The sequence below is a fragment of the Abramis brama genome, assembly GCF_963993115.1.
Source record: "Abramis brama genome assembly, chromosome: 14".
In the NCBI taxonomy this organism is placed as follows: Eukaryota; Metazoa; Chordata; class Actinopteri; order Cypriniformes; family Leuciscidae; genus Abramis; species Abramis brama.
Window position 1 is genome coordinate 4,019,658 of NC_139976.1, and position 27,103 is coordinate 4,046,760.

Genomic DNA, 27,103 nt, shown 5'->3' on the forward strand with positions numbered 1-27,103 from the left:
ACAAACTACGAGGAATAAAGAGCAGTTATAGCCCTACATGAATTGGGGGAATCGGGATCAACAAAAGACAGAGGAAAGTGGCACATTTAGAAAGGAGGAACGTTTAATCGGAGCATTTGTTCGTCACGGTGAACTTTAAGTGATGCACACTTTGAACAGAAGTAAGATTTCCTTTATAAATGCGCTATTTTTTAATTGTCACGTTTTCATGCAGTATTTATTACTAATTAATCGACTGATGTTGTCGTATGCAGCGTATTTGACGTGCCTGAATTGACTGCGTGTTATTGGTGTTTTATATATATGGTCAGCTCTGCTGTGATACTTAAGTCGGCATGTCCACATCTAAATATTTTCACCTTTAGCCTTTATTTTTGCACTCAACGTCTCAAAAGCCTACACTTTTATTCTACTCTTAATATACCGAATGCAAAATATTTAGTGCAATCGGAAGCAGAGTCAAGTTATGGATCATGCAAATCTTCAATGCAGATCTATTTCAGTTTTATTTCATGAAGTTTCAGAAATGAATACATAAATACAACTCCACGGATTGTGATCCAAGAGCACGCGCTGAGGGATCAAAGCTCCATAAGCCGCTTTTGGGTTCATAACAGAGTCATTGTTGGACTTGGACTGCTGTTTTTGACCGCATTCCGTCTGATGAAGAGGATGACAATGATAAACCTTATGAAAGGGTCTGTAAAGAAGATCCACAGCCTGTCGCGCGCATATCGGTGTCTGCCAGCTGAAGGCGGTGAGTTTATAATGTAACACTCTTGTTTCTAGCGATGACGTCATGACTCTTGAGGGAATCTGTATTTTTGTAAACATATTTAAAGTGTGTGGGTCATTACTGCTGCAATACTTCTACCTGTCATCATTATCATATGCATGTTAATATATTGGATACAGTATTAAACTTGGCATGTTTTAGGATTAACGTTTGATAAAAATAAAGTTTGCCAACTTTGCCAAGATTGTTGGCTGGACAGCCATGTGTGAAGTTTAGAAAAGTGTAAAAATGTCTGTAGTTTGAATGTTATAGAGGGCTCACAGACAGGTGGTAGATAGATAGATAGATAGATAGATAGATAGATAGACTCGTCTGATAAAAATCTGATAGCTCTATGCATTGTTGCATAATGTCAGATTATTAAGGACAAGTGTTTCTGTCATCTGTCAGGTGTGCGTGGGTTTTCCTCTGCGTCCGGTCCAAGAGTGTGTATTGTAGGAGGAGGTCCTGCTGGATTTTACACAGCACAACAGCTCTTGAAGGTTTGTGTTATTAATATCCAGGGTCCACATAACGACTGTCTGACCAGGAAAGATATCATCTTACAGTAGCAGTTTTAGGTCGACTAACTTTACTGAAAACAGCTAATACATTTTCCCACAAGATTCCCTATAGTAAGTGTCCTGTGGCTTTAGTGTACTCCATGTGCAGTGCGTATGCGGTGCAGGAGCAGCACGCGCTATAGTGCTTTCACATATGCTGCGTTTGCAGTGTGCAACTGATCCACGGCTGTACCACAAACACATACTCACTATTTGTATTTCAAATCCAGAAGTTATCAGCAACTTTTATTTAAAAAAAAGTTTTGTCAGCATTGATTCTCTTTGTGCACATATACACTATTTAATAGATGTTTAAACGCAATTTAAACAACGTAATATTCAATGCTACTTCTATATAGATTTATATATTAAGTTGCTCAAGCAAGTGGTAAATAACCATGTAGCCTACTTTTAATAAAATCGGAAAAATTTAAATTAAAACTTAAAATTGACTAAAACAGCCGACTCTGGTGCCTTTTCTTTTGCATTTAAATTTTAATAGCCTACAATAAATCTTGCATGTCACAAAGAACTTGTTTTTCCACCTCCATGAATGAGACAAGTGTTGTTTATTATGTCGCCTTGTTGAGGTAAATTGTAGTTTTCCTTGCTTTATCCCGGTCTTAAAGTAAAAAAGATGACTGTGAAAAATAGTAGTATTAAATACATTTATGGTGAGATTACTACATTTTATTTAATTAAATGCACTTATTGCATTTCTGCTGTGCTGCATGCGCTGAATAAAAGTGACAACGCATGGTTCGTGGTCAAAATGAACACAGATTTACATGAAAATATAATAATCTCACCATAAATGCATTAATTAAATAAAATGTAGTAATCTCACCATAAATGTATTTAATTTAATTCTACTATTTTTCACAGTCATCTTTTTTACTTTAAGACCGGGATAAAGCAAAGAAAACTACAATTTACCTCAACAAGGCGACATAATAAACAACACTTGTCTCATTCATGGAGGTGGAAAAACAAGTTCTTTGTGACATGCAAGATTTATTGTAGGCTATTAAAATTTAAATGCAAAAGAAAAGGCACCAGAGTCGGCTGTTTTTGTAAATTTTAAGTTTTAATTTAAAATGTTTGCGATTTTATTAAAAGTAGGCTACATGGTTAAATATTTTACCACTTGCTTGAGCAACTTAATATATAAATCTATATAACGTTAGAAGTAGCACTGAATAATACGTTGTTTAAATTGTGTTTAAACGTCTATTAAAGAGTGTATATGTGTACAAAGAGAATCGCAATGCTGACAAAACTTTCTTTTAAATAAAAGTTGCTGATAACTTCCGGATTTGAAATAAAAATATTGAGTATGTGTTCAGCCGCGGATCAGTTATTCACTGCAAACGCATCATATGTGAAGCACTATAGCGCGTGCTGCTCCTGCACCGCATACGCACCGCAACACGGAGTGAAACGGTAAACGTGCGTGAGCTTATTGTTGGACGGCATCCAGCAGGGCTTAATATTTTACAGCAGCTCTCTTGAGATTACCTTTACACTACATCGGCAGATCTTATCTCTGTTTTCCACAGAATATAATAATGCTGCAACATTACAGGTTTTGACATAAACGCAGAACACACTGTTCTGGCACTTGGGTGATGACTAACAATCCAACCACAGAAATGTAAAAAAAAGAGGAATTGCAGGTTGAATCACAAGTGCTTCTGAGAAATAAAGAGCCTTCAGAGGGTTTTAAATGCTGATGTTTAGTTCTGTGTTCTGTGTGATACAGTCAAATTCATCACTTTCAGTTTCTTCCATTGTTTATCACAAACCACAATTGCGGTTGTTTATGTCACTTTCAGGCTCGGAAAGATGCAGTTGTAGATATCTATGAGCGGCTGCCGGTGCCGTTTGGACTGGTGCGGTTTGGGGTCGCGCCTGATCACCCTGAGGTCAAGGTCAGGCCTTTCTTAAAGCACCATTTATCCAAACATACATGCATACTGTATGTAGAAATGTTGGTGCATTATTAATCATAACTTGTGAAGGGTTTTAAGCCAGATTACACAGAAATAGGCAGCTTAAATCATATTGTAAAGAAAACAAAACAAGTTTTTCCATGAACAATACATCAATATTTTCTCACCACAGCTGGTTAAAGGGCAATTTACAGGAAAAATATTAAGTATTGGGGACATTTGTTTCAACTACAGTTTCAAAAGTCTATTATTGTTATTATTTTAGTGCACATTATGATTGGGCATTAGAACTCCTGCCTAGTTTTATGATCCTTTTTATCTTGTGACACGTGATTATGAAAGATTTCTGAATCTCTGATCTAAACCTTAAAGCAAAAATGATTCATGTCTATCTCAATCAGTCAATTTAAAACTCTGATTTAACTTTTTGGTTGCAATGTCATGGCAATTTTCACGTCTTATATTACATCTTGCATGAGGTTAATTATATTGCTTTTTATTACTATACATTGTTATTTGGTGCATGTTAATTACAAAAGCGTCACCTTCCTAAAATAATTGACTTGGGCAATTATTTTAGGAAGGCGACTAAATGCTGTTTCATGTTGACTTGAGTTGATTCGATGTTATAATACTTTATCACCTTTATGTGTAATATATAGCCTCTCATTATAATGATAAGATCTGTTTGACTAACAGCAGGGCTTGAAAAAATATTTGAAAATGAAAGTACACAGATATGACTTTACCTTTAAAAAAAACAATTAGGTAAGATGAAAGCATGGACAGACTCTGTTTGTGTAGCATATGTGAGTAAACAGTAACTATCTGATGTGGGAAACAGAAGATGAAACATCAAAGTATTCATGTCATTGTCTAATTGTTGCAAATATGTTATGAATGTTTGTTTATGTTATGAAGATTATTGTGACAATGTTGCTATGGGTACTTAAAGGGTAGTTCACCCAAAAATGAAAATGCTGTAATCATTTACTCTTCCTCAAGTTGTTCCAAACCTGTATGACTTTATCTTCTTCTTTTGTGTTCAGCAGAAGTAAGAAAGTCATACAGGTTTGGGGAAGACAACTTGAGGAAGAGTAAATGATGACAGCATTTTCATTTTTGGGTGAACTATCCCTTTAAGATTTTACCAAATGCCATCTGTCTGTGAACCTGCATACACGTGAGTTCCATGATAAAAATCATGAGCGTTTCAGACTGTTGCCATATAATTATAACCCAAACAAGCTCTTCTGCTGCTGGACAAAGAATTTCCTCAAGCTGAAGAATGTTTGTGTATTAGCTTTATTTTTCATGATCAGCTTTATTTTTGTATTAGCTTAATTTTTCCAATGCATGAGTCACTGCTATAAATGCATACTACTAAATTAATGTATGTTTTTTTTATTCCTCATTTTAATGTTCCAGAATGTCATTAACACTTTCACCCAGACGGCCCAGCATGAACGATGCAGTTTCTATGGTAATGTGAATGTGGGCAAAGATGTGACGATTGAGGAGTTAAGACAAGCGTATCACGCCGTAGTGCTGGTGAGGAAGCCACTCGCAACACCGTAACAGTTGGGTCATTACGGGTCAACTCCGCCAGAGGTCCCCTGCTAAAAATTAGATTTTGATAGTTTTTATTTTTTATTTTTAAAGAAAAACATAAATGAAGAAGAAAGCCAAAATATTAAATGTCATGAATGTATATCGACTGAGTAATCCATTATTGGATTGACAATTTTCACCTGAGATTTGGAGTCAAATTACAGGGGTGTAAAAATGACTTTAGAAAGATGTCAGCATCATTATTTTATTTTTTACACAGAGATTAGTAGGTATATTAGTTAAATCTGTTGACTTTGGCAATCTTTGTTGTATTATATGCCAACAGTGACAGTTAAAAAATGGGGAAAAAGCACTTCTTGTGTTTTTTTACCCAAGTTTGCATGCCTTTACCTTAAGAAGTATTATAAGATACCTTAATATTCTTTTAGATTCTGGTTCTTATCAAACATTTATATTGGTATCTTCATTTTAAAGGCCCTCTACAATTCAATCCCAGGTATATGGAGATCTTAATGCGGTTCCATGAGTAAATTGGTCAATTTACATATTTTTAGTGGTCAAAACAAAATGTGGGTCTCCTTGCATACAATTGATACTTTTTTCTTTTAAAGAGGAATGTCTGAACAACAAATAATGTTGAAACTAGAAATGTATCTCATTTTATATATGTGTGTGTGTATATATATATATGCTACCGTTCAAAAGTTTGGGGTCAGTAAGATTTTTTAATGTTTTTAAAAGAAGTCTCTTCTGCTCAACAAGGCTGCATTTATTTGATTAAAAAAAAAAAAATAATAATAATATTGTGAAATATTATGACAATTTAAAATGACTGTTTTCTATTTTAATATATTTTAAAATGTAATTTATTCCTGTGATTAAAGCTGAACAGCATCATTACTCCAGTCTTCAGTGTCACATGATCCTTCAGAAATCATTCTAATATGATGATTTGATGCTCAAGAAACATTTGTGTACAAATTTTTTTCGAAATTCTTTGATGAATAGAAAGTTCAAAAGAACAGCATTTATTTAAAATAGAATATTTTCTAACATTATAAATGTCTTTACAGTAACTTTTGATCAGTTTAACTCATCCTTGATGAATAAAAGTATTGATTTATTTTATTTCTTTCCCCCAAAAATAAAATTAAAAATCTTACTGACCCCAAACTTTTGAACGGTAGTGTACCTGTCTGAGAGCCATAAATATTATTTTTCCAAACTTTGCGTGCCTGTAACTCTAAAAGTATTAAACATATCTTTATAGATTCTCATTCTTAATAAACTTTTTTCCCGGAATCTTCATTTTTTAAGGCCTTATATATTTCAATCCCAGAGATACTGGGATGTCAGTGTGGTTACATGTAGTTACGATACTGTGCATTTAAACTCTTGTTAGCTTCAGAAGCAAAGAACAAAATCCTTTCTTCCAAATATCCATGATACTGATTCAAATATAGATTCTTATGAATACACGTTTGACATACATTTTTGGAAAGTTGTATTTCTAACCTGTGCAAAGTCAGAAAGTAAACTAGCATTTTTTTCGGGAAACAAAATTGTCTCTGGGTCAAAATGACGATGAACCCAATGTCCTCTGCGTCTGTTTTCCCAGAGTTATGGAGCCGAGGGAAACCGCTCCATGAAAATTCCTGGGGAAGATTTATCTGGTGTTTTTTCAGCTAAGGACTTTGTTGGCTGGTACAACGGACTTCCCAGCAATAAAGAGGTGCAGTTTGATTGAAACAATAAGATTTATCTGGGTTTGAAGTGAAAAGCCCATAAACAGCTCTGTAATGTAAGTATCTTTCCTTCTGCTTTGCAGCTGTGTCCTGATCTCAACTCTGAGACCGCAGTGATTCTGGGACAGGGAAATGTGGCTCTGGATGTTGCCCGAATACTTCTCTCCCCTGTGGATATGCTGAAGGTAATTTATTAGGGGTTCAAGCATGAAATGCTGAAACCCTATTGTAATTGTAAGGATTCGTAAAACGCATCGTGCAGGACAAACCGTAAGGCCTAGAGACTTGAAACCTGGCCAGATGGTAGGCCTCAATTTGGGGACAACCTATCAGAGTATGACCCCGATTGGCCCATAGGTGGCGCTACAGCAACCAAAAGTTCAAAATCGCTCATAACTCTTAGACCGTTTGTCCCAGGATCAAGTGTCTTATATCGTTGGAATCCTTGGCTCAAGGCGGACAAAATGGCTATCTCCGATTTGCTCGTCCTTCAGGCGCCAATTTCAAGTAAATTGCATTTTTTTTTTAAACCTATTTTTGCAAACTTCTCCTAGGTTTTTGGCCCGATCGGAACCAAACCACTGCAAGAGTATTCTCTGGAGTCTGACAATCAATAATCATCCAAAAAATTAAAAATTTCAATTAACGGTCGATAAGGGGAACCAAAATATTTGATGGCACCAGGGCCACTTTTACTAAAATGGTTATAAATTGTGAACGGAAAGAGATTTTTTTTGCTAAACTTGGGATACATCTTCCTGAGCTCAACCTGAGATCACTTGAAAAAAAATCGCAACAATTGGCCACTTGGTGGCACTATAAAACGGTTATAACTTGTGAGCGGAAAGAGATATTTTATAGAGAGATATATTATAGTTGACATGAAAAAAACCGTGACAATTGGCCACTTGGTGGCGCTATAACAGTGAAAAAAATCATGAAAATAGCTATAAGCGCACCCAACTGTTAGTCTACTGAAAATTGGCACGCAGTGTCTTTGTCCAGGGTGCCATGATAGTCTATGAGAACATTGGTGTATCTCAAAAAACTCAGTATACGTCATTGGCACAATGCCTTGAAGGAGCCTTAGAAGTTTCAAGCCAGTGTTTTTTCACAGGAGTGACCTCCTAAGACTCCTGAATCCTTGCAGAGTCCAACAATACCAAACATGACAGGTTTCGCCTTATGGTTTTTGTAAGTGTCATTTAGAGCTTTAAAAAATTGTGTTTATCTTCAAAGCCGTTAGTCCGATCGAGACAACAACAAAAAAACACAGGAAATTTGAAAACATAGGTAAATAGCTAAACAATAACGCCAAAATGTTAAAATTATGATAGGAACTGACAAAAAAATGAATTAAATCCAATCAATTTCACCCATGGATCATTTTGATGCTCTCACATGTTTGAAACAAACAATGATGGATTGTCATGAAATTTGTTTTGAATTGGGACTGGCGAATCCCCGTCCATACTGTCAATGACCATTCGCAAAGACTCGCCCACTTTAGTTACTGTCTGACAAGCGACGCCACTCTCACACCACACCAAGTTCTCACGCAGTGAAAAATACATTGCGGATCAGAGAGGAGTACTTTTGATATGAAACAAATGGCGCTTTTCCACTACAGCCAGCTCGGCTCGGCTCGGCTCGGCTCGACTTGACTCAGCTTTGTTTGGTTTTCCACTGTGTAAAAGTTGTACCTGTACCTGCTTCCAGTTACTTTTTTTCGTACCACCTCCGGCGAGGTTCTAAGCGAGCTGGGGCAAGCTGAGGCGATACTAAAATGTGACGTGAAAACACGGCAGACTGCTGATTGGTCAGAGAGAATCGTCACTATTCACTGCGTCATCATTGCACGCGCCAGACGGAGTATCCTGAATAAAAAACAGCAAAAACAAAAACATCCAGAAACAGCATACACTCGATTTCCTTCATTGTCCATTGTGTGTGGCAGCGGATGTATCTCGCGTAGAAGATTAAGTCACGGCAGTTTCCTGCAGCGTCGCTATGACGACCAGGTACTATTGTGGAGGTACTATCTGCAATGGAAAACGGAGCGAAAAGCGAGCCGAGTCGAGTCGAGTCAAGTTGAGTTGAGCTGGTACTGCTAATGGAAAAGCGCCAAAAGTCTCACCTTTCAAATGTAGTCATTTTTTAGAGACATTTAAACAATAAATACCGTTTTGTGACTCTTTAATGTGTCTGACAGATCGCTGTAGACTCAAGTCTCATTACTCACACCGTGTGTCGGTGTGACTTTCAGAATGGAAGATATCCCTCTTTGGATTTTGGTTGGGGTACTCTATTTGGTTGATAGGGAGTGGCTTGGCAGCTGCCAATCATGAAACTCCAAAGGCTGCTTGTCAGTATGAATGATATAAACCAACTCCCATGCCCCTGTGACATTCAGAATGGAAGATATGCCTCTTTGGATTTTGGTTGCTAGGGTACTCTGTTTGGTTGCTATGGAGTTGCTTGGCAGCTGCCAATGATGAAACTGCAAAGGCTTCTTGTCTTTTTGGTTGCTAAGGTGCTTGACAGTGGTTGCAAGGGAGGGGCTAGGAAGTGTTGAGGTGATTCATGATTGGCTCAGCTGTTTGCTGCCCTGAGTCAAATGAGACCACCCTCATGTTTCTATGACAATTCAGTCCGGAGATATCTATGGAACTTGTTGCTAAGGTGCTCTAAATGGTAGCTAGGGCGTGGCTTGATAGCTTCACAATGATCCTGAGAGACTGATTGGTCGTCTGAGTAAAATGAGCCCGCCCCCTTGTCTCTATGACACTGTGATCCAGATCTACGTTCAATACAAAATCCCTATGCAATTTACCATAGTAGGTGAAACACATGCATTTCATGGGCCGTCCTACTCCATAGTAAGTCAATGGGAAATTTTGGGCAGCTCCTGCCCCCCAGGGGTGCAACTTTCACCCCATTGTGAGGTATGTTACAGAGCCTGCCAGCCTCTTCAAATGTGGCAAATCACAAGTTTCTGTGAAATTCTCGCTTGGAGCTATGACTCGTCAAAGTTTGTCGCAATGTTAAGTCTACGGGATTTTTTCGGCCGCTTTTTCGCCCCTGGGGCGAACACCGTACCCCCGATCGCTTATAAAAGTCATAGCACACCTCTCCTCAATAATCCGCACGATTTGACGCCTCATTCGTGGGTCTGTGACAAAAGCTGCGGGAGGAGTTATCAAAACAGGAAAGGGTCGATTAAAAATGTAGCTCTGTTCAGCAGGGATGTTTAAAGATTATTAGTTATCACTATGTATGGAGAATAACAACAGTGAGTGCCTTGCCTTTGGCAAGCACCCTCTAATAATATTTAAACATCCCCGCTGAACAGAGCTACATTTTTAAACCACCCTTTCCTGTTCTGATTCTCTAATGTGAATCCAATTGCTATTCTCTCTGACTTTTGCTTACAGGAGACAGATATTTTCCAGAATTACACTGCATTTACTTTCATGAAGATCTGAGAGATATCCACCTTATTTTTACCGTAATAGTGGGCGAGGCCATTTGTAATTTAAATGTGCGAGGCTTCTGGTGTCATTCGCCTCTAGTTATTTTAGCTCTACAAAAGCAGTCCGTTATGCTGCTTGATTCGTAAAAGGCTGGTTTGTAGTGCAGATAGTTTTAGCGTTAACTGCACTTTATTCTTTTAGTTATTTACCTATAGTGACTAATGAATTGGAAGTCTCGCACATTCACAGAAAGTAGGTTTCATGTTGCAAAACAAGGTGGATATGCGAAAAATACATGGTTGCTGCTAATCGATTTGTAGTAGTTTAGGGAATAGAGTTATTTTATTTACAAAACAAAAACATTCATTTCACTTTCGTTAATAGAGCTTCTTGTATATCATCTTCAGTGGATGTGGTTGGATCACTGTACTAAAACACTCTGCATTACTTGTGAATCTCTTTGGCAAAAGAGATGTTTTATAAAATATCAATGGTGAGTTTGTAGTTAGAATTGAATGTGATGATGGAAAAAGACTGTGTGCTGGGAAATAATACAACCAGTCTAGTGCCATTTATGACATTAATCTCAAATCCATCAAACGTTAATGGCTTGAATCAGTCAAATTACTCACTCTCTATATGTGACCCTGGATCACAAAACCAGTCACATGTCACACTGGTATATTTGTGGCAATAGCCAACAATACATTGTATGGGTCAAAATTATTGCTTTTTCTTTTATGCCAAAAATCATTAGGATATTAAGTAAAGATCATGTTCCATTAAAATATTTTGTAAATTTCCTACCGTAAATATATAAAACATTTATTTTTGTGAGTGAATGCAGCACAATCACCAACATAAACGGTCAACTTTAAAGGAGATTTTCTCAATGTTTAGATTTTTTTGCACCCTCAGATTCCAGATCTTCAAATAGTCGTATCAAATATTGTCCTATCCTAACAAACCATACATCAATGGAAAGCTTATTCATTCTGTTTTCAGATGATGTATAAATCTCAATTTCAAAAAATGTCCCATGTGACTGGTTTTGTGGTCCAGGGTCACATATGTCAAAATATATGTGCATTAAACAATGTGAATGCTGACTAGAGTAATAGAAAAATATTAGAATTTTCGTATTAAAATTTGCCATTCAGAAAAGCTGAGAAAAGTGCATTTTTTTTTACTTTAAACCACACTTTCCTGTTTTAATTACACAATTTACCTAATGTATGTGTAGTAATGTGAACCCAACTGCTATCCTCTCTGGCTTTCTCTTACAGGAGACCGATATTACCCAGAATTCACTGGCAGTGTTGGCGAGCAGTAATGTGAGAAGGGTTTTGATCGTAGGCCGGCGAGGGCCTCTTCAAATCGCGTGTACCATCAAGGTATGACTCCTCCTGTTTTACACCCTCGGAGTGAATGAATTCAGTTGGCAGGTGATAAGCAGAAGATTAAGAAGATTAAGCAGAGGTACCTGTTCTTCAACATTTAAAATGCATGGGAAAAAAACAATGTCTTGCATAATGGAAAAACACTCATAAAATATGATACATGATTGTATTGTTTATTGACTTTGCAAGTGAAAGGTTTCGTAAAGATTTTATAAGGCTGCAGGGAATAGGACTGTTTATTTGGTCTTCAGGAACTCCGAGAGATGGTGAATCTGCCGAACACCAGAGCCGACATGCTGCCCAATGACTTTGAGGGCATCGCAGAAGCTTTGAAAGGTAAAAGCATCACAACTGAAGGGTTTGTTCACCTAAAAATAAAAATCTGCCATCATTTACTCACCCTCTTGTCAATCCAAACCTGTATGACTTTCTTTCTTCTGTGAAACCCAAAAGAAGATGCAATGCATAATGATCAAGGACAGGGAATTATGTTGTTGGGCTCCACAAATGAAAACATAAAACTGCCATAAATGCATTTAACATAATAGTTAATGATATACACTCACCTAAAGGATTATTAGGAACACCATACTAATACTGTGTTTGACCCCCTTTCGCCTTCAGAACTGCCTTAATTCTACGTGGCATTGATTCAACAAGGTGCTGAAAGCATTCTTTAGAAATGTTGGCCCATATTGATAGGATAGCATCTTGTAGTTGATGGAGATTTGTGGGATGCACATCCAGGGCACGAAGCTCCCGTTCCACTACATCCCAAAGATGCTCTATTGGGTTGAGATCTGGTGACTGTGGGGGCCATTTTAGTACAGTGAACTCATTGTCATGTTCAAGAAACCAATTTGAAATGATTCGAGCTTTGTGACATGGTGCATTATCCTGCTGGAAGTAGCCATCAGAGGATGGGTACATGGTGGTCATAAAGGGATGGACATGGTCAGAAACAATGCTCAGGTAGGCCGTGGCATTTAAACAATGCCCAATTGGCACTAAGGGGCCTAAAGTGTGCCAAGAAAACATCCCCCACACCATTACACCACCACCACCAGCCTGCACAGTGGTAACAAGGCATGATGGATCCATGTTCTCATTCTGTTTACGCCAAATTCTGACTCTATCATCTGAATGTCTCAACAGAAATCGAGACTCATCAGACCAGGCAACATTTTTCCAGTCTTCAACTGTCCAATTTTTGTGAGCTCGTGCAAATTGTAGCCTCTTTTTCCTATTTGTAGTGGAGATGAGTGGTACCCGGTGGGGTCTTCTGCTGTTGTAGCCCATCCGCCTCAAGGTTGTGCGTGTTGTGGCTTCACAAATGCTTTGCTGCATACCTCGGTTGTAACGAGTGGTTATTTCAGTCAAAGTTGCTCTTCTATCAGCTTGAATCAGTCGGCCCATTCTCCTCTGACCTCTAGCATCAACAAGGCATTTTCGCCCACAGAACTGCCGCATACTGGATGTTTTTCCCTTTTCACACCATTCTTTGTAAACCCTAGAAATGGTTGTGCGTGAAAATCCCAGTAACTGAGCAGAATGTGAAATACTCAGACCGGCCCGTCTGGCACCAACAACCATGCCACGCTCAAAATTGCTTAAATCACCTTTCTTTCCCCTTTCTGACATTCAGTTTGGAGTTCAGGAGATTGTCTTGACCAGGACCACACCCCTAAATGCATTGAAGAAACTGCCATGTGATTGGTTGATTAGATAATTGCATTAATGAGAAATTGAACAGGTGTTCCTAATAATCCTTTAGGTGAGTGTAATTTAATAAGGCACACTGACTGCTTTTGTAGTAGTTTTTGTTGTGTGGACAAATTTCAGTGTGAAACACTGATGTGGCAATGAACTTAAAAACTATCAGTAATCTTTTCCAGCTGCCTTGTCTTTAGCCAAGCTTTGGCTCTGTACTTTCAGAAATTACACATGACAAAAACACAAACACAAGTTAGCTGTTGTTTATAAGCAGGGGTCTTGGGGACTTTTTGTTGTGAAACAGATGTCGTGCAGATACAGGAGACAGGAAGATGTTTACAGATAAAGAGAATGAGAAAAACGTTTAGTTTAAAATCGTTTCTGTGAATTCTGTCCTCCAAACTTTCGATATGATGCTGTTTTTGTAATAGTTGATCGGTCACAGATAAGAATAACTTTAACTTCTAATAACTTTTTTTGCATAAACTACCATCTTAAAAGCTTGGAGTCAATGGGATTTTTTTATTAAAGAAATGAATATGTTTATTCAGCAAGGATGCATTAATTTGATGAAAAGTGTCAGTAAAGACATATATGATGTTTTAAAAGATTTCTATCTAAAAAATGCTGGGTTTTTTTTTACTTTCTTTTAATTCAAAAATGTATCACGATTTCCTCAAAAATATGAAGCATCACAATCATTTTCAACATTGATGATAATAATAAATGTTTCTTGAGCAGCAAATCATCATATTAGGATCATGTGACATTGAAGACTGAAGTAATGATGCTGAACATTCAGCTTTCATCACAGGAATACATTACACTTTACTATATATTCAGGTCGTAAACAGTCATTTTAAATTGCAAAAATATTTCACAACATTACTGATTTACTGCATTTTTGATCAAACAAATGCAGCCTGGATGAGCAGAAGAGACCGACGTCAAACTTGGTGCATTTGTGAAAACATAAACGTATATCTTAATGTTATTTTATTACATATATATATATATATATATATATATAAAATTAAAAATAAAACTGTCTTAAGTAAAATCAAAAGACAATAAAAGATATAATATAATATAATATAATATATATATATTATATTATATTATATTATATCTTTTATTGTCTTTTGATTTTACTTAAGACAGTTTTATATTATATTATATCTTTTATTGTCTTTTGATTTTACTTAAGACAGTTTTATTTTTAATTTTTAATCTTTATGTTCCTTTCAAAAACATCAGCCAACTGTAACGATCTGCTCTATACAGTGAGTGACTTTCCAAAATAAATAAATAATCTAAGTTCTAGTTTAGTTTATCTTAGTTTATCTAAGTTCACATCTTTGAAAACCTGATATTCTGGGGGGAAACCTGATTTAATCTTCTGGATCTAGATCTACTGCATTCCTCCTGGGACTTTAGGGACTTTTACTCCTCTTTGCATTCCTCTAAATAAACATTTCCAGATTGGAAAGTTCATTTGATGGTTGAGATGTAGTGATCTAGGGCATAAAGACTTCAAAGTGTGTGGTTTACACTCAAGGTTCAGGTCATGAGGACATTCCTATGTCATTGTAATTTATAACGCTAAATAAACATACTAAATAATTTTTCATTAAAAATGTAATAATGCAGATCAGTTTTGTGTGATGGGTAGGGTTTAGGGTTATGGACTGGAAATGTCATTAGGAATGTCCTCATAATGATAGATGTGCCAACGTGTGTCTGTGTATGTGTATGTGTATGTGTCTGTGTTTGTGTCTGTAGCCCTATTCGCACTGGATTAGTATTATCTGGGGACCTCGTGTGATTTAGAAATTACCCACCCACATCTGAATTTCATGTGGTGCATTCGCACGGGATAGCCTAAACAAAGCCTGTGATTTTACTCGAAATTACTGACTTATCTCCCGGATATGATGTCAATAGACTATTGCTTGGAAATGTCTTGTCGTTATTATAGGTCTAGCTGTATGATGTATCATAAACAGAAGAATGTTCCTCACCGCATACATGTCATCCATCTCCATCTAATCATTCTTTTTGTTTTTGCTCTTCTGATGGTTTTCAGCTTTCTCTTTCTGCAAATTGTGTAGTTGTATCGTATGGTGTATAGCGATATGACCCAGTACCCAAAATACTATCAAAACACTCCAACACAGCCTCCATTCCAAAAAAAAAGCCTCCAAAAAGCGCACAGGAAACAAAAACCTTGAAAAAATTATAAACGACCCCGCCAAATCACAGAGATGCCGATTCGCACGGGACTAATATTATCACAGGACCTCGGTGTTCGGCGGAATATGGTAGGATATTTGCGGGGGAATTTTTACTTTACAAATTACAGACATGGCCGATTCGCACGGGATTAAGATCACAGACAACCTCCGCAATTATTACAAATGACTAGAGGTCACCAGGTAATACTTATCCCGTGCGAATAGGGCTTGTGTGTGTGTCTGTGTGTGTGTGTGTGTGTATGTGTGTCTGTGTGTCTGTGTGTGTGAGTGAGTGAGTGTTCCTGGTAAACCCTATGTTATGGGGACGTCTCCACAAGAATAGTAATACCAGACATTTTTTTGGTCCCCATAACGAAAACAGCTTATAAATCATACTAAATTGTGTTTAGTTAAATACAATTTAGTATCCATCAAAGAAAACTTTCTGCATTTTTACATTAAAAAAAAAAAAAAAAAAAAAAAAAAAAAAATATATATATATATATATATATATATATATATGTTTTTATTTTTTTTTTATTTTTTTTTTTTATGTAAAAATGCAGAAAGTTTTCTTTGATGGGTAGGTTTAGGGTTAGGATTAGGGATAGAATAAACAGTTTGTACAGAATAAATATCATTATGTCTCTAGAAAGTCCCCATAAGACATGGAAACTCAGCGTTTGTGTGTGTGTGTGTGTGTGTGTGTGTGTGTGTATGTGTGTGTTCATTAGACCTTCCCAGACCGAGAAAAAGACTGACGGAGTTAATGATGAAGGCTGTAAAGGAAGGAAGAGATGATAAAGTTGAGAAGTGCTGGGGTTTCCGCTTCTTTCGCAGTCCCGTGGAGGTTCTCGCCGGGGCTGATGGGAAAAGAGCTACAGGAATCCGATTGGCTCTTAATAAGCTTGAGGTAAACGTGCAAGACCAAACAACATCCATAATATCCGATTATGTGTGCTCTGTCAACATACGTTAAGAATAGATGTTGAGAAGTCAAAATTGACCGAATTTACTTCCTTAAAGGAACACTCCGCAGAAATAGCAGTGCTTCCCCTTCTGAGAATATAGTTCCCAGTGTGTATCTGGTTAGAAGATGGCTGTGTCTCATGTGACCTTGTTATTTGTACATGCTGTGACTATACACATCACAACATGTAAATAGGGAAATGTTGGCGTTATTTTGTCTCTTATTGGGAGCAGTATGCTAGCTGGAGCCATTTACCTCAAGTCTTTGTGCTAAGCTAGGCTAGCGGTGGGTGAGTCAGACAGAGTTACGGCACGCACAGAGATGAGAAGGGTATGAATGTACTTATCTAACTCTGGGGGATACGGTGAATAATCAAAAGTCCCAAAAAGTCAGCGTGTTCCTTTAATACATGTTTGTGGTCTAAATGTGAGCAATTCATCAACGTTTGTTATTTTTAGTGTCTCAGTGTTCACAATCTAATCTTCTCATCCTTAATTCAACAAGCTTGAATAATTAACTGTATCTTTCCTGTAGCTCAAACAGCAACGCCAAGGTCATGGGTTCGATTCCCAGGGAAAGCAAGAACTGATAAGAATGTAAATGTGTAGCTTGAAATGCAATGTAAGTCGCTTTGGATAAAAGCGTCTGCCAAATGCGTAAATGTAAATGTAAATGATTTTTAGTGTTTATAATCAATCACTCCCCTGACCGGAATGCAGATTGTAAACAAATCTCTAGTCATTAATTATTCTATTGGTCTGTTTATATATGATAATATTACTGAAATTAATATTTCATTATCATACTAATGAAAATGAAAGGAATTTGCTCTCCCACACGTAGCTTTTAGTAATTTAAACCAAAATGTTTTTTGAGTTCTTCATGGTTTATGGAGATGACTGCACAAGTCAAGACTCAAAGTATTTTTTACTCCACCTGAAATCTGGAAAGTCCTGATGTGCTTGAGAGAGAAGAACGACGTCAACCAATCGTGCGTCATAACGCTTTCTATTCTGTCACATTGGAATTTCTGGAGTTGGAGAGTGTTTTGCTTAAAGTTAACTTTACGGAAACGGTTCATTGGATTTAAATGTGAAGTTTACTTTTTCATGCAATGAAACTGAAATTGACAATGATTAATCTTTATCTTAATAGTTTTTATCCTTTTCATAATATGCACTACCATTCAAAAGTTTGGGGGCAGTGTTTTTTTTAAAGAAATTTATACTTTTAAAGGGGCTATATGTAGTTTTTCTACTAAAATGAATCCTTTTTTTATTGCCTGTGTGTGAAGGGGTTGTAATCTCACATTAAAATGATCCACTTGGCGGGTTTTGCTATTACCTCTGAAAGCAAGTAGGCTATTCCTATTTCTATGTTCCTTTCGTAAGGCTCCGGGTCGGATTTACCGCGAAATCCAGAGACGTGACTGAGATCTGCATGCGCGCTCCCGAGCCTCAAGCCTCGTCTACTGACTTTGCACTCAACGGCGATGACACTGCAACTTATGACATGGAGTCTGCTAACACCAAGAAACGACCTGCGCCCAGCACAACACAGACTCCAACACAAACTCCACATAATGATAAAAAACAAAACAAAATCTGATGAAGCTCGTCAGGCCAAACGTGAATCGGATCAACTTCCAGGGGGCCAATGTTTCGGAAAACATTGAAGCTTCCTCGGGCGCCGCCATTGATTAGCAGACCATCACCTGCTGTTAGCGTTCCATTGACTCCCATTCATTTTGGCGTCACTTTGACAGCGAATAACTTTACATCTGAGGCATTTAAAGACTCCATTTGTCCATGATGTGGCAAAATCAATAGTTAACAAACAGCATCAGGCATAAGAAACATTCAAGTCAATTTGTATTAAAGAGAAGAAGTTTTATTCTCTTTAAGAGGTTTGTTCACAAAAAGTACCACGACAGCTACCTCGTGATAGGAACAAGACCTAATCACACAGAAACCAGACAGTCTTTTATACAGTCTCTTCTCCTGTAATTTTCCTGCTCCCCCCGTAAAACCAGATCGAGACAATGGTTCTTCAACCCTCTCTGTCTTTCCTGAATAGGAACTCGTTCATGCCAGGTGACATACATGCACACTGAGAGAGAATCACAATCTAAATCAAAGGAAAACCGACACAATATCTGAGAAGTAAATGGGAAAGAGTAAAATATAAAATTTCCATAACATCCATTATTTATTTCTAAAGAAACACGAAAATGTATAAAAGGCTCCATTACCTTGTATCTTACGTTATGGCCCCGTAGAAGCAGTTTTTGTAAAAATAGTCTAACAATTGCGTCATAACCACGCGACTCTCTGTCGCACAGTAGAGAGATTACCGTATGGAAGCTCGCGGGCAATCGGGGGGACGTGGAGGCAAAGTGACAAAGTAATTAATCAGAATACTTAGCAAAAGTTGCTCCTGCTCCTAGCTCATGGACAGCTCCTACTCACACTCTCCGTCTCTGCAAGTTTCGGAAGGGAATGATTCAGATTTCTCACGTCACATCTACGTCGTCAAGCTCAGTTTGAGTCTGCGCAGTACGCTCGACCATCAGGAAGTGAGAGCTTTTAATTGACTTCACTTTTCTCCGTTGAAACCTATGGGGTCGCTGTGTCCATTTATTTTACTGTCTATGTCAACTTCGGACGAAAACACGGATCAGCATCGGCAGGGCTTTTGAATCATGCACTCTAAAAAATGCTGGGTTGTTTTAACCCAATTTTGGGTCAAATATGGACTAACCCAACGTTGGGTTAAAAATGCAATTTAAAAAATGGACAAATTGCATTTTGAACAAAATCAAAAATGGACAAAAATGTAATTTAAAAATAGACAAATTGCATTGGTTACATTAAAAATGTAACCCAACGGCTGGGTTTGTCCATTTTTAAATTGCATTTTTAACCCAACGTTGGGTTAGTCCATATTTGACCCAAAATTGGGTTAAAGCAACCCAGCATTTTTTAGAGTGTGGAGAAACCTCCGCTTTGTATTGGTTGCAATCTGAAACATCACCGCTAGAGGCCGCTGAAAACTACATATAGCCCCTTTAAAGACATTTATGAAGTTACACAATATTTCTATTTTAAATCATATTAGAATGATTACTGAAGGATCATGTGACACTGAAGACTGGAGTAATGATGCTGAAAATTCATATTTGATCACAGGAATAAATTACAGTTTACAATATATTCAAATAGAGAACAGTTCTTTTAAATTGTAATAATATTATATTTCAGAATATTACTGTTTTTTATTGCATCAAATAAACAGCCTTAGTGAGCAAAATAGACTTCTTTCAAAAATATATTAAAAAAAATAAATAAAAAAGACCCAAAACTTCTGAATGGTAGCGACACGCGTTTGCTAAAGTCAGTTTGCTTTTTAAAAAACAAAATCTAATTAATTACATGATGTGCCGATTAATTTATTTAATTACGGTAATCACAAATCAGTTTTAGCTGAGAAATTAACCAAAGTATAATTTAAAGAAATTGTGTTAGATGAGAAACGTGTTAAATAGACATTACAAAACATTACAAATAAAATGTAGTCTATTCAAAACACTTACAAAAGTGTTGAATAGACTACATTTTATTTGATTCAACATTCAATTTATTACACATGAACTTTTAGGCTACAATGTGTCTATAACATTTTTTCTTTATTGTTAAACATAAGACGTTTAAGCATTGTAACAAAAAAAATGACAGGCTCTGAATATTTTCTGAATCCAAATTTAGATTTAGATTAGAGTGTTTTGTAAACTGGTGCTACCAATTCTTTGAAATGACCAACTCTGAACAATGGCTTATTGTCATCTCATACTTAAGAATGGCAGAACAAAAAGAAGCGGCGGAAATTGTAATCTAAACACCATTTCTGCTTCCCTTTTTTATTTTGATGTTTTTGTCTGAAAACTTCAGTGTGAAACACTTTATATCTGGTTTCCGGACCAAACTATCAAACAGATTTTAATAGTTTCTTTATTTGGTCTTTTACAACATCTGTCTTTAATAGATTTTGAAGTTGACATGCTGCCAGTAATCCTTTCAAAGCCTTCCTGTCATAAATCAAGCATTGGCTCTACTAAACTAGACAAAAACAAAACAAACAGAAAAAATTGTTCTTGTCATTTCATGAACAGATTACATCTGTGCAGATACAGGAGACATGAAGATGTTTATAGATAAAAAGAAACACGTCTAGTTAAAAATCGTTTCTGTGAATTCTGTCCTCCAAACTTGAATTTTGATATGATGCTGTTTTTGTAATAGTTGTTCGGTCACAGATAAGAATAACTTTACAATGAAGGAACATTTAAATGAAAGACTATATTTTATGAATTCAAAATTAGGGCAAAAATGTTTTAGCATACACGACCACATGCAAGCTTGGAGTCGATGAGATTTTTTATTGAAGAAATTAATGCGTTTAATCAGCAAGGATGCATTAATTTGATGGAAAGTGGCTTTTATAATGTCAAAAAAGGTTAATGCTGTTCTTTCTATTCATTCAAAAACGTATTAAGATTTCCACAAAAAATATGAAGCAGCACAACTGTTTTAAACATTGATAATAATATTTCTTGAGCAGCAAATCATCATATTAGAATGATTTCTGAAGGATCATGTGACACTGAAGACTGGAGTAATGATGCTGGAAATTCAGCTTTCATCACAGGAATACATTACATATTAACATATTCAGTTTTGAATATATGTTCATGAATATTTCATGAATAATCAATATGTTGTCCAGCTCCAGAAATATTAGAATATCTTCTAACATCTCTTGTATATTCCTTATATATCAAGCAATATTTCCTGGTTCTACCATTTTGTTAGGGGTCTAGCCCCCAAGGACCAGATGTTTGAAAGTAGACCCGGAGTCAGAGTTATAAAAAACTGAAGAAATGTTTTTTCTGAAGATAGTGTGCAGTTTTCACACAGCTTTTCCAAGTTGGATTTGGCCAGGCTCTAATTATAAACAGGAGAGTCGTCTCAAAACATCAAGATAATGTGTTCTTTCTATTAAGGAGAACTACACTTTAGTCTAACTGGAAAATATAGGCTTTAACTGAGAAATGGTCCTTTAAACTATAGACTTCAATGACCCCTATATGTTTTAACACGTTGAAGACCTTTCTCAAACACAAAACAAGTCCATATTTCATTTCTGGAAGCCGGGATAAATGAGCAAGCACTGTTACTGCAGTCAGATATCAAATACAGACATTAGAGAATACATGAAAAGAACATTTCAGTAATCACACCGGTAACTTCTATAACAAAGTAAAATCTCCAGAGAAGTCATTCAACTCATTTGATATTTAGAAGGAAAAATATTGATTAATACCTTGATTATAATCACTCATTACATATACATTGACGCAGCGGTGGATTCCAATATTTCTATAATGTAAAACATCTGTGCCAGTTTTGTGCAGGAGTGAAGTCTCTCTCTCTGTGTGTGTGTGTGTGTTGTTTGTCAGGGGTCGGGTGAGGACACGCGTGCGGTTCCCACCGGTCAGCTGGAGGATCTGGAGTGTGGTCTGATCATCACCAGTATCGGCTACAAGAGCTTTCCCATTGACCCCACGGTGCCCTTTGACCCCCGAAAAGCCATCGTGCCCAATGTCATGGGAAGAGTGCAGGACACAACAGGTGAGAGGAGTGTGTTTGTCCACTGGCAGGGTCCTGAAACCAGAAGCCATGAGGGACATTTTTTACAAGAATGTTATTCTTTTTACTTAAAAATGAAAGCCAGAAGGCTTTTTCAGAAAAGATGCAGCAAAGGGCATCACATTAGGTGAAATTTATTCTTTATGTCAGGGGTATTATGTCAGGGTCTCTATATTTCCTTCCCAGCGGAGGTCCGGACAATACTTTTCTGGACCAGTTATACATTTCCATCAGGGCAGCCGTAGTACTTTGTAAAAGAAAATATCCTAAACACTCAAAAGATTCATCAAAGATGAGAATCTTGGGCCCCGATAGATCAATATTATTATTTTTTAACCAATATTTACCAAAAGAAGTACATATTTCTGCTAACTGGATATGAATATCAAAAGGTAAGATCAGGCTATTATTTATTTATGTATTTATTTTTACGTTTAGAGACCTACGTGTATGGCACATAGAAGGGGACTGAGAAAACTATGGACCATTTTTATATTTTGCTCAAAGTAATAAACTACTTAAAACAAGCAACGTACATAATCTAATAAGCAAAACTCTCATCATGAGCACAAAATAACGTTAACTAGTAATTTCAAAGGTTTTTGTCTTCCCTTGCAATCTCTAAATCTCTAAATAATTTTCCAATTTATGATATTGTGATATTATGATTATTATCAATGTTGAAAACAGTTTTTTTTACATTTTTATTTCATGATGCTATGATGAATAGAAAGTTCAAAAGAACAACATTTATCTGAAATCTAAAGCTTTTGTAACATTAAAGACTACCGTTCAAAAGTTTGGGGTCAGTAAGAATTTTATTTTTATTTTTGGGGGAAATAAATAAAATAAATCAATACTTTTATTCATCAAGGATGAGTTAAACTGATCAAAAGTTATAGTAAAGACATTTATTATGTTAGAAAATATTCTATTTTAAATAAATGCTGTTCTTTTGAACTTTCTATTCATCAAAGAATTTTGAAAAAAAAATGTTTTCAACATTGATAATAATAACGAATGTTTGTTGAGCATCAAATCATCATATTAGAATGATTTCTGAAAGATCATGTGACACTGACGAAAATAACGTGAAAATAACTTTATTAAAGAACCGCTACAAAGCCAAAATAATCTCTGTTACCTTAAATTATACGTTTATCTCTGTAAAGCTGCTTTGAAACAATCTACATTGTTAAAAGCGCTATATAAATGAAGATGACAGAAGACTGGAGTAATGATGCTGAAAATTCAGCTTTGATCACAGGAATAAATTACACATAACTGTATATTCACATAGAAAACAGTCATTTTAAATTGTCATAATATTTCACAATAATACTTTTTTTTTTTTTTTTTTTATCAAATAAATGCAGCCTTGGTGAGCAGAAGAGACTTCTTTTAAAAACATAAAAAATCTTACCGATCTAAAACTTTTGACCAGTAAGGAAACCACAATTTGTCTGTCGAAGAACAGTAAATATTTTTTTTGCGGTCATATTTATGTGGCAATTCTGATAAATATTTGTGAGTCCAAGTTGTGGGATATAAACTTTTAGGAATTAGGCGTTTATATCTCACAAAGCGCTGCAAATAAATTTGGCTTGAGTTGACTGGATTGGATGTTAAAATAACTTCTGACATCTTATCCTGGTGGGAAAGGGGTGTTTATGTTTGTGTATAGATAGTCATGGAGTGTGTAATTGTAATTGTGTGTGTTTATTTTGCGCAGGCCTGTACTGCAGTGGCTGGGTGAAGCGGGGTCCCACCGGTGTGATCGCCACCACGATGAACGACAGTTTCGATACGGCACGTGTTTTAATTCAGGATATGGAGGCTGGCGAGGTCGATCTGTCGGTCAACAAAGCGGGCGCTCAAGCGATCACTGCTCTTCTGCAAACACGAGGTCATGTTCACACAGACACGCTCGATACTAAAACCTAGAGGGCTGCAGCATCCTAATCAAAGTCAAACGAACATGTGACTGATTACGAGCGCTCTATATAGGTGACGCGTGTCACACAAGTGCTGCTCTTCACATTCATTGTTGCCAATAGTATTTTCCATTAGCATGCTGCTAAACTAGAAATGACAATATGCATAAAAACATACTTTTTAATGATTTTTTTTTTTTTTTTTTACCATTTATTGTGTAAAATAGTCATTTTTTATTTATTATAAATTCCTAAGTATCAAATATCAAAAAAGAGGAAGTACATTTAAGCAGCATCACACATGAGTATGATGGTATTTTAGTGCCATGGTACGATTATTAAAAACAAAATAATAAGAATTTAAGGAAAAGTTTGTAACATTATAAGAATAAATCAATGTTTTGAGAATAATTAGGAGATTAAAAGCAAAGTATTGTGTGAGCAAAGTCTGAGAAATACCACAATATTACGACTTATAAGCGAAGACATTAATTCAAATAGTTTTTTATTTTAATTTTAATTTAAATTAAAATTTCAACCTGGCACTAAAATGCTGAGCAAAGGCATTTTTTACATTAAAATAAAATTAATACATTGTTGCATTAATACAAATAGATTTTTAATTGAGTTTAATGTATTTGTTAATGCCTTTATACATTTCATTAAAATAAAATGAATACATTAAAACCTTGTTTTTATCTTAACGTGGCACTAAAATGCTGTGCAAAGGCATTTGTACATTTAAAAATAATCACTGCATTAATACAAATTTACTTTGAGTTGTTTTCATATTTTAATTTGAATGTTTGTATTATTTTAACATGCCACTAAAATGCTGTCGTACTGTTTAAGTGCTGTTATTCTAAATATCAGCATGGCCGTGATTCGGCTATAGATATGAATTATAATCATAGATCTAATCATATAATTAAGATCTGAGACAAAAATCTTTTTCAATTTTGTGGTGTATCTTTTTCTTTGTGCTCACCGTAATGCATTCTTAGATTGCCTTATGTGGTTCTGTCTTAGAGCATGTTAGTTGGCGCTTGTTTTAATTATTTTGGCACATATTCAGTTGGTGTTTGTCAGGCTGTGAAACGCCTAAGATGCAACCTTATTTTGCCATTGTCTGTCGGTACAGTGGGAATTTGGAACAAATTTAACGTTGGGAATGGATTTAGGCTTCCTCATGACACAGCTCACTACTTTACACACGTTTATCTGCTGTTGCGTAATTTTTATGGCTCTGGGTGTGGTGTTTTTGTCATGGCATGTTTTTGTTCCAAGATAATAGATTCCCTGTTCTCTTTCAGTTTACTGCACAGTAATCATTAAAATGAGTTCATCACTGGGTCATGTTTGTCAACAGGTGTGAGAACGGTGCTATTTCCACAATGGGAGAAGATTAATGCGGAGGAGGAGAGGAGAGGCAAATCCCTGGGAAAACCCAGGGAGAAACTTCTGGATGTGGACGAGATGCTGAAGATCGCCTGGTCCTGAGATCTGACCCGATGGAGTCTGCAGAGCTGTGATAAACCGTCAGAACTGTATGACTTTCTTCTGTGGAACACAAAAGATGACGTTTGGCAGAATGTGCACGCTGCTCTTCTCCATTCAATGAAAAATTACAAATAATGACTGAAAATTTGGGGTTCTTACACAAAAGAACACTGAATAGCGCACAAATTATGTTTATGGTACTTTTCTTGTGCATTGTTGTACTTATTCTGAGCGCAACAGCCTCCCTTTCACTAATAAGAGCATCTGAGGAATTCTTCTTCAGAAACAAAGTGGAATGATATGGCGGTGGATAAATGATGACACATGTTTCCTATCATTTATGAGCTGTTCTTTTAATTGAAGGTTGTTCTGGATTTTATGGTTCATGCCTTTGATGTTTAACAAGTTCATGCTGTATTATGAAAGAATCAAGTCTTAAGCAACTTGGGTTACTTGTTAATGAATTGTTTAGCTATCATGTCAGGACATGGACTTGCAATAATCACTACTATTGCCCTTTACTACTGATGCCAACATGTCTGACAATGAAGCTGGCCCAGTCTGTGTGAAAGTAGGTTAGGCATGGCTTTCTTATCGTTTATTCTTGCCAGAACAAACAAACTGAACCTATTTTTACACAATAAATAATATACAAACACTATTGTTATGACTGCTGTTGTTGTACCTATTAACCAGGGTTGGCAACTTTTAAATTAAGCTTGGAGTGAGAATTATGGAAGAATATGCTTGAATAATTTCACAATTTCAATTCAATTCTTGTGATCACACATGAGCTCGTCTGCTGCGCCGTGTTTGTAATTATGTGAGTTGAGCTCTTTCCAAAAACTAAAATCATTATGTACAAACATTAAACCATGTACAGACATGTTCTCTGATCTCAGATGGCGATGGAAGACTGTTGCTCTATTGTTGAACTGGATGCAATAGTTAAAAGTGCCCTATTAAGCTATTTTAAAGGCTACTAATGTTGTTTTGGCGTCTCCTACAACAGGTTCACATGCATCCAAAATCAAATCAGCTCTTTTCTCTCAGTGTCTGAAACGCTTCCATAAAGATTCAGTCTCTCTAAGCCCCGCCTCTCTGAGAGCGGCTCTGCTCTGATTGGTCAGAAAGCAAACGCTCATTATCATATCTGAATCTCAGCTCTTGATCTCAGTGATACGAACAGTAACGATGGCGTGGGTTTTACCGTATCAATCTCAGAAAACAGAGTCTTCTCCACATGAACAACACGAACCAAACTCTTCCAGTCTCAGATACACTACAGTGTTTGAGGGCGGGGCAAATAGACGCTGTTCAGCCAATCAAGACCACAGGCTGACATTATGCTAATTAGTTACAAACCTATGTAGGAAGCGAGACTGAATTACTGACGACTCGTTTCAGTTCAGAATCGATTCTTTCTTTTAGGAGAGAAAAACTACATTTATCTGCATCTTTTACATTCACAAACAGCTTTATTACACACTGCATGAAAAAGCATAATAGGGGCACTTTAACTTTACTTATTCCACACAATTTCTCATTGCATGATTTTACTGTTGTG

The 27,103-nt window shown here is 36.4% G+C and overlaps 1 protein-coding gene across 2 annotated transcripts; it reads left to right on the top strand.

Moving 5' to 3' along the window:
* Positions 1–26,197, top strand: fdxr (ferredoxin reductase). 2 transcript variants are annotated; one of them, XM_084135121.1, is made up of 13 exons: positions 1–161; positions 519–757; positions 1,187–1,278; positions 3,174–3,269; positions 4,719–4,841; positions 6,481–6,594; positions 6,691–6,792; positions 11,367–11,474; positions 11,732–11,816; positions 16,162–16,340; positions 21,913–22,084; positions 23,835–24,008; positions 25,406–26,197. In XM_084135121.1, exons 2-13 carry the CDS (start codon positions 664–666, stop codon positions 25,534–25,536), a joined length of 1,470 nt encoding a protein of 489 aa, XP_083991247.1. In that variant the 5' UTR covers positions 1–161; positions 519–663; the 3' UTR covers positions 25,537–26,197. The 2 variants fall into 2 exon arrangements, with proteins under 2 accessions (XP_083991247.1, XP_083991248.1); XM_084135122.1 differs by having other exon boundaries at positions 46–757.
* Positions 26,198–27,103: the final 906 nt, after the last annotated feature.